Source organism: Myotis davidii, unplaced genomic scaffold (genome assembly GCF_000327345.1).
Source record: "Myotis davidii unplaced genomic scaffold, ASM32734v1 scaffold6, whole genome shotgun sequence".
Taxonomy (NCBI): domain Eukaryota; kingdom Metazoa; phylum Chordata; class Mammalia; order Chiroptera; family Vespertilionidae; genus Myotis; species Myotis davidii.
Window position 1 is genome coordinate 15,809,865 of NW_006383011.1, and position 8,316 is coordinate 15,818,180.

At 54.0% G+C, this 8,316-nt stretch overlaps 1 protein-coding gene across 1 annotated transcript in view; it reads right to left on the reverse strand.

Moving 5' to 3' along the window:
• Positions 1-561: 561 nt before the first annotated feature.
• Positions 562-8,316, reverse strand: part of EPAS1 (endothelial PAS domain protein 1) — a 35,632-nt gene continuing 27,877 nt past the window's right edge. Inside the window, exons 10-16 of the mRNA XM_006778684.2 lie at positions 7,880-8,064; positions 7,254-7,364; positions 5,988-6,478; positions 4,883-5,009; positions 4,526-4,643; positions 4,046-4,219; positions 562-2,765 (exon numbers count right to left, since the gene is read on the reverse strand). Of these exons, the coding sequence (XP_006778747.1) occupies positions 2,614-2,765; positions 4,046-4,219; positions 4,526-4,643; positions 4,883-5,009; positions 5,988-6,478; positions 7,254-7,364; positions 7,880-8,064 (1,358 nt within the window). The 3' untranslated portion in view covers positions 562-2,613. The remainder of the gene's footprint in view (positions 2,766-4,045; positions 4,220-4,525; positions 4,644-4,882; positions 5,010-5,987; positions 6,479-7,253; positions 7,365-7,879; positions 8,065-8,316) is intronic.

The window sequence follows — 8,316 nt, forward strand, 5'->3', positions numbered from 1 at the left end:
TGGCGATAGCTGTTCCTCAGCAGGTCATGATTTGGAAAAGTAAAAGGTGAATTAGGGAACCCATCATGCGCATCTCCAATTTGGAGCTTTCACTGTGCTCTGTCTCTGGCTGAGTTTCTGTTGTTTTATTTTTGTTTTTTTCTTTCTTTGCCCTTCCCAATCACATTCTATCTGGGAAGTCCCCACTTGAGCCCCCGCCACCTTCAGACTGAAGTCCTTTCTGACTGCTAGAGCCCAGAGTGTCCACACACGCAGGCCGGCGGGGCTCTCCATGTCGTTACCTGAAAGCAGGGACCTGTCTTTCCCCCTTGGGTCTCCCATTGGCTACATAAAGGGCCAGTGGCAGATAGAAACACGGGCGGGATAACATGGCCTTCAGTCTCAGCAGTTGCCAAGTATTAATATTAGTCTCCCTCCCTTCACCCTTCCTCCTGTCGGCTGGCCTCGTTTGTCTCCCGAAGGTCAGCACCAATGTCCATTTTTGGGAAACTATTTAATAAATACTTTGCTCTCTGTTGGGGTGACCCATCACAAATCCACAGGAAACACGAGCCACCAGCTGGGGTAGGATCAGAATACTTTAATAAGATATCAGTGTCAAAATACATTTCCTTATAAAGTTAAGCTCCCATACAGTAATAATGTCAGTAGGAATTCAACAAAATAATAATGTACATGAAATCGTTACATTGACAGGTAAAGTTAATATTGAAGCTCGGAATATTTCTCAGAGTGTTTTAGTAAAACTGCAAGGGTGAGCCACCCTCACGGCCGAGGCAGCGCACACAGGAATCCAACCCCAGTTTACCTGGCCGTGGCCCTCCGGGCTCTGTCGCCACGCGGAGCAAAGCTGCGGTGCTTACGTACATTTGGGCAACACACTGAGTAGATAGTATTTCTCATACAACTTAGATTTGTGTTTTGACAATTAGTCCACCCAGGCTGGCCCAGTGCTTGGCCTGTTGTGCTTTGGGTGTGTGTTTCTAGAAACATCTTCATTGTGCCCAGGACAGGTGAGTTCTACGTGATTGGTGATTGGAAACCAAAGGTGTAGTCCCTCTTACGCAGTGAGTTAAAGTGCTCTGAGAACACTATTTCCAGTGCTTCCTACCTATACAAGTCACTTCAAGTGACAACCAGACCCGGGAGGGCCTGGGGCTGGGCTGTCCCCAGGTCTGCCTGCTGCTCGTCAGTGGGGGCCCCCGCATCTCGGCCTTGCAGGGGGATCTGAGGAAGGGCACTGGGCCAGGCTGGTCAGCACCGGCTGCCCTTCTCTCATCCCAGCTCCATGTGCTCCGAGGTGGTCAGCTGGGAAGACATGGCCTGGGTCACTACCCCGTTTCTGAATCCTTCCTTCCTTTCGTGAATTCCCATCTAAACCATCTCAAGGTAGGTTTAGACATATCCCAGTGTGCCATATGAAAGCCCATTAGAGTCACATAGCTCAGTGCACTTGAAGGGCCAGCAACAAGACCTTAAGAAAAGTTAAAGCACTTCCTCTCCCTTGGATTTGCCCAGCCCACACCCTTAACCCATGATGTGCCATCAGACCCTCTTGGCAGCAATAATAATATATACATACATACATAATACACAGAGGACATGAGGAAAATATAGCTCGCAATGCTCCCACTTAATGATTCCACTCCTTGGATGGATTGTCACGCTATGGCAGACCCCAAAAGCAAAAGCCCACAGAGCAACCTTGAGCAGTGTTAGCACGGCCTGGGGGTGCCTTACAATGCTGCGGTGTCGGCAGGAACGGGCTTAAAAAGATCTAAAGTGATTTTGTGAGCAGGATTCCATTTCCGTTTCTAAGTTTTTAGATATTACAAAGTACCCATATATATGATAAACACTTAACCCAGATATAAATTTTTAAAAAACCCCTCAGTTATGGTTTTGAATAATAATAATTAAAAAAAAATCCACTGAATGTGGGGGGTTGGGGAGAGAAGAAAACACCAAAAAGTTTAGGAAAAGCCTCCCTGTGCAACTCTCACAGATAAGCACATACACTGGACTTCACCCTTCACATTTCTTATTTTTCACCAAAAGTCATCAAAATTAGAGCAAAGAGTTGGTTTTTGAAAAAGGCTGAAATTACCAATTATAGTGATTAGTTTTAAAGGAGAAGGGCCATGCGAGGGAGCAAGGCCACAAATCAAGCTTGGAAAGCAAAAATCATTTTCTCTTTGGCAACAACATCTTTTTAGTTCAATGAAGCCAAAGCTTTCCCTATAAACAGACACCCAACTTGTTAGTGTGAATATTGTGTGTGCAGGAGAGAGAGAGAGAAAGAGAGAGGCCTCTGGATAATATAAATTAGAAGCAATTGAAGTTGGGGGGAAATCTTAACAAAATTTAAGAACATTTTCATTGACAGAGTAAAACACAGCAGGTAAAACAATAGTGTACTTTAAAAATAAGGATACTAAAGTGAGTATCTTCAGGAAAAGGCCATTACGTGGTAACCTGGGCAAGTCTGCCAGGTGAAGTACACCTTGTAAAAAGTGTGTTGGTGTTAGAGATACCTAGTTGCAAAAATAGATGCAGAGAGTGAAGCTGGCGGATGGCCTGGCAGAGACACCTGCCCTGGCGGAAGGCCCAGCTTCAGGTGCCCTGGTCCAGGGCTCTGAGAAGGTCCCCTCCTTGCAGGAGCGTGGAGCTTCCTGGCACAGGAACGTTCACCTCACAGTCATATCTGGTCAATTCGGGCAGCAGGTAGGGCTCAAACGAGGGCCCGAGCAGCCGGCTTGCCATACCTGAAAGAATGGTTGGTACCGTATTTTAAAAACCAAACTGGACATCTGGAAAAGGCTCTATTCCATAAGAGGCTGGCAGGGATGAGAAGGGCACTGCGGAGAGCAAGAGGCATTTTCCAGTTTTTGTGACTCGGGGTTACAGATAGGGCAGCCCTAACTCTCTGTTTCTTCAATGTAATCTTATCCGGGCAGACCCCTATCATTAGGTGGGGTGCTGAGCCCCACGGGAGAGAGAAAGTGTGCGGTGCAGACAGCAGCTAGAGGGTGTTGTGTGGAGGGAGCCCACAAGGGCTTCTTGGCCTTGAAGGAGGAGACATCAGGAAGAGAAGGCCGAGTGGAAAGGGAATTCTGAACCGGCTGCTGCCTGCACACACATGGATGCACAAACATGTACATATACATGTGTGCACAAATATGCACACACATTGCAAGGGGAATCTCTCAGCACCCAACCCTACTTCCCCGGAAGGAGGCCCAGGGACCAGAGGACAGCCTGGAAGCCCCTTCCCTCGGTCCCCCGGACCTCACTCCCTGTGGACGGGGTGGGTCTCAGGCCTCTGGAGCCCCCTTCTTGTACGTGCTGTCAGAAATAGTCTCCCCCTGATTTCTAAGGCTCAAGGAAACTCGTGGGCTCACAGCAGGCAGGACAATGCCAGTTATTTACTGAATGCAGACCTCCCACGCAAAGGCATGGCTGGGAGAGTACAGCTGGGATCCAAGCCCAGGGCTGTCTGGTGGTGCTGGAGGCTGGGTTCTGAAGCACTGAATAGCGATTGCCCCAAACCCTAGTGCTGAGGAAATTACGCTCTTTGAGGGCAGGGGTCTGGTATGTTCCACCACGTCTTCCAACTATGTTTATGCAATCTTTTGTGACAACATCTGTTTCCCAAGATGGTAACTGACTAAGGAGGCCCAGGACCGAGGGCAGGCACCAGGTGACTAACCCTCCAGAAGGGCCAGCAGGGTGACCTTTCCCGGAGCCCCTGGCAGCATGAAGAACCGAGGAAAAGACACAGGCTCGAGGGCTTTTTGGACCAAAGAGCCCTGGATGTCACCTGATTGTTGTAAGGCTCCTTCTAAAGCCCTGTAGGCAGATGGCCTTCCAGCCCCTGCTGCAACTCTTCTGGGAAGGAGGGCTCACCTCTCTTATGGTAGCGGCCTTTCAGGACAGCAAGTCATGCTGAGCAGCGACAGGCCTCCTTGGGATGTCCACCCCCTGGCCGTCGCCCCGCCCACACACTGCAGATTGGCACGGAGGCTGCCGGCCCTGGGGCACCCACCTGCCGCCTTGTGAGCCGAGGGCAGACTGTAGTCCTGGTACTGAAAAGCGCAGCACTGTGGGGGGAACCTGCTCTTGGCGCTCTCCTCAGGGCTCATGGCGGACGGTGGCTGTGGTGGTGGCAGGTGTCTCAGAGGCTGACTCGGGCCCCTCATGGGATTGTGGGTGAACTCATCTGAAAGATCAGTGTTGGAGTGTGAGGGCAGTGCCAGCCCGAGGAGGGGAGAGACAGTGATGCCCCCAGCACCCTCCCTGCCTTCACAGAAGGTGCTCAGAGCCAGCCCCCCCGGCCTCGAAGCCCAGGCTCCTGACCGTGTAGTTTGAGCCAGAATGGAAAGGGGAAGCTGTGTGTGTGGAAGGAGGGATGGTAGGGCAGGTGGTGAGTGGAAGAACCGAGATGTGCCCCTGAGCCCCCCTCCCCCAGCCCTTCCACCTGCAGACACCCCCACCCGACCCCAGGGGGGCGCGGCCTTCTGCTCACCACTGGGGATGTTGGTGCTCAGCCGCTTGTCAGGTATCGGAGGGCAGTTCCCGCAGCCCCTGAGACTCTTCATCCTTTTCCACATCAGATGTGAAGGGCTGCCTCCTGGAGGGTCCCCCTGGGGGTGAGAGGGGCAGATGTAGAGGGGAGAGGGCCAGAGAACCCGTCCTCAGACTGAGTCTGGGTGGGTGGCCTCAGAGCCGCTGTCTGAGAGGCCACGGCCCCACCCCGCCCTGCTGCCCCTGGCTGGCCACTGAGCCTCAGAGCGAGAGCTGCCTGCCAGCCGGGCCCTCTGCTCTCAGCCCCGATTCCCTGCCCAGCCTGACCCAAGGCAGCGCCAGTCAGGAGATGGCTCACCCCACTCATGTCCGGGAAGGCTTGCTCCTCATACTCCAGCTGTCGCTTCAGCTTCAGCTTGTTGGAGAGGGCTACCATGGCCGGGCTCATCGCGTCTGGGCCCTGAGGCCTGAAGCCCTTTGCAGACCTGCCAAGCCCAAAAGAGTGGGCCGTGAGGGGGTCTGGAGCCCCACGCCATGCAGGGCCTTCGGAGGGCCCTTCCAGAACTAATACGTCTGGCCCAAAGGGCAGAGGCTCAGAGGAAGGGTGTGGGCCTCAGGGCCCGAGCTGCACTCCGCTGCCCTTCCCCAGTCTCCCCTCCTGCTGAGATGCTAAAGGTTCAAGTCACATATGCCGCCAGCCCAGCGGGACCCAGGCAGCCTCCAGGCCTGACCTCGGGTGCAGCAGCCCAGCTGGGTGGCGTCAGTCTCTAGGAGGGTTTCTTCTGCCCATCTCTCCCTGCCAAGCTGCTCCCCCTTGGACGAGTGAGGCTGCTCTCTCACGGGCACATGCCCCAGGGCAGTGTAACTAATGTGCCCTGGGAGCGGAGGTCATATGCCACCCATTGTGCTTCAGCCCCGGGAGCTCCCAGCTGGTGGAATGGAGCGTGTTGGGGAGATTTGAAGGAGCGAGGAGGAGGAGGAGGAGGAGGAGGAGGAGGACAGGGAAGGCAATGCTGGATGTCCAAAAGGCACCGGCATCTTTTTCTTTTCTCAACCAGAATTCCAAGAGGAAACAGAGAATCACTGCCCAGGTAACGTTTTGTGTTCTGTAATGAAGTCTAGGTAAGCAAGGTGCTTTAGGGTGCTCTGGGGAGAGAGACATGGGTGTGCAAGGGTGGGCAAGCTAGTTCTCTCCCTTTTCCTGTCCTCAGTCACCTCTTGGGCCCCTCCGCTCTGATAAAAACATTGCACTCGAGGCCTCCCAGACCTCGGGGTGACTCCTCTCAGCCTAAGCTCCTGGATCAGAGCAGTGCTCATTGGAGGACCAGCCACGGTGGAGCAAGAGTTGGTGACAGGGCAGGAAGTCTCTCTGGGCCCCAGATCACCCCCTAGTGGGCTCCCCCCTGTCCCCTCCCCTTTCAGCCCAGTCTTTGCTAAAGCAGCCAAGGGTCACTGCCACTCACCTCTTCTTGAACATGGAGAGCTGCGGGGAGGAGACAGGGGGCCCCGACGGCGATATCCCCAAAGCCTCCGCGTGCTGATCTCCTCCAGGCCACTTGGGGGGCCTGGAATGTAAGGGTGGATCAGGGGGCCACTGTGTGTTGAATATGCCCCCCAAAGAAGAGAGAGGGGTGCTGGCCTGGCCACAGCACGATGGCAGGGACACCTTGCTCCCACCATCGAAGAAGATGGAGGACATGGGCTGGTGCTCGGGCTCCGTCTTCTTGCTCTCCAGCTGCTGCTGGTACTTGTCCAGGAGGAAGGGCCCGGGCGCAGGCACGGGGGCCAGCGGCTGGAAGATGCTGGTCATGGTGCTGACGCAGTGCTGCGGGAGGAACTGCGGGTTCTCGGGCGAGAGCTTCTCCTCGGGGCAGATGGGGCTCAGCTGGAAGTCCTCCCCGTCCATGGGGATGTAGGGCGCCAGGGTCTCCAAGTCCAGCTCATTGAAATCCAGCTGAGGAGACACAGAGCAAGACAGTTGTTGCAAGAGCGTTTGGCTTTCTGTAATAAGTGCTTTCCTGTAAAGTTACATGCAAATAAAAATTTATGATTCCGGTATCATTTTTTATTTTTGTGTGTTAATCCTCGCCCAACGATATTTTTCCATTGATTTTTAGGGAGAGTGGAAGAGAGAAGGAAAGACAGAGAGAAACACATTGATTGGATGCCTCCTGCACAGCCCCGACGAGGGCCTGGGCCAGAGAGATATGTGCTCTTGACCAGAATCAAACCCAGGACCCTTTGGTCCACAGGCCGACGCTCTATCCACTGAGCCAAATCAGCCAGGGCTCCGATATCATTTTTAAATGCATTTAAACTAAAATAGTATTTCAAAGACTCCTAACTTGGTGAAGGGAGTAAATGTTCCCTTTGCTTATAAATGTCTCATACATCTGGATGTACTTTTTAAATGTTGGGCTTCTCTGAAGAAACGTTCGGTCGTAGTTTTGGTCTTCGTGTGCACTAAGGGAGCTCCCTCAGTGAGTAGGAGATATACAAGGTGAGAGTTACAGGTAGAAGAGCTGGATTGACACAGGTAAAGCAGAGGGCGAAGTGGGAGGAGGGACCTCCATGGGCTCTACTTCCCTGCACCCTCATCCAGTTAGGGACCATGGTCCAGCATCTCCACTGGTCTCTGTCACAAAGGGGTGCGGCTGCAAGACCGGGCCTGAGCCTTCTCCGCCGCCCGCTGGCAGGCACACCAGCCCAACTTCTCCGTGGCTGCCTACCTGGGTGCTGCACTGGTCCTTTGCCTCTGTATCCATGGCAAAAAGCTTCTCAATCACCTCTATCTTCAGATCGTCATTCAGAGACGTGTAATAGTCCTCAGGGCTGCCGGGCTGGGGGCCAGGAGGGAAGTGACTATGTCAAGAGTATGACACTGGTCTCCCCAACATCCAAGGTAGAAGGAGAAATACATTCTTAGGCCCACAGACCAACTCCGTCCCACCCAACAAGTACTTGTAGAGGGGCCACTCCCTGTGAGCTGTGTGAATTAGGTCCATTTATCAACCTCTCTGCACCTCAGTCATCTCATCAAATGAGCCTGTCCTGAGGAGCCAGGGATAACGGCCATGGCCAGCAGGGCTCTGGAGACTACAGGTCTGTGCCCTGAGCAGGGACAGAGCTGGGGGCTCAAAACTGTGTGCCACTCAGCCCCTGCCTTCCGGAGCTTGTCATTTAGGTGGGGGTGGGACTGGATACTGACAGCAAGCAAACAGCTGGAGTACCTGCAGGCATGTGTCACCACCTCTCTACAGGACTCTAGCATAACTTGAGTACGAGGAGGGCAGTATTTCTGTCCAGACTGACGAGTGGCCAGAGGAGGAACCTGACCTCACTCCAGGGGACTCACCGTGGAGCAGCTGCTGCTGGTGGCGCTAGGGCTGGTGTCCCCTGGGGCGGCCGCCTGGGGCATGGTGAAGGCGGGCAGGCTGGCCTCGCTCTGGGCAATGTGGCTCCTCAGCTCCTCAGCCCACGACTGGTTGGGGGCTAGTATGGTGTCGCCATAGGCTGATGACTCCTCGAAGCTCTGGTTTCCTGTGGAGACAAGCATCTGGCTTGGTTAACAGGGATTCGTCCGGTCCATGGAAAACCCCCGAGGACAGAGAAAAGCCCAAAGGATGCATGAGAAATCCCCACAGCTTCTGGAAGTCGTGCCTGGGCTGGGCCCTCAGCCCTGGAAGCTTGACTGGGACAAAGGGGCCTTTAACTGGGGCTCCGGCTCAATGTACCGGCTCCCTTTCAAGGGGACACCCTCCTGGAGCACTTACTTGTCAGAGACTAAGTGAA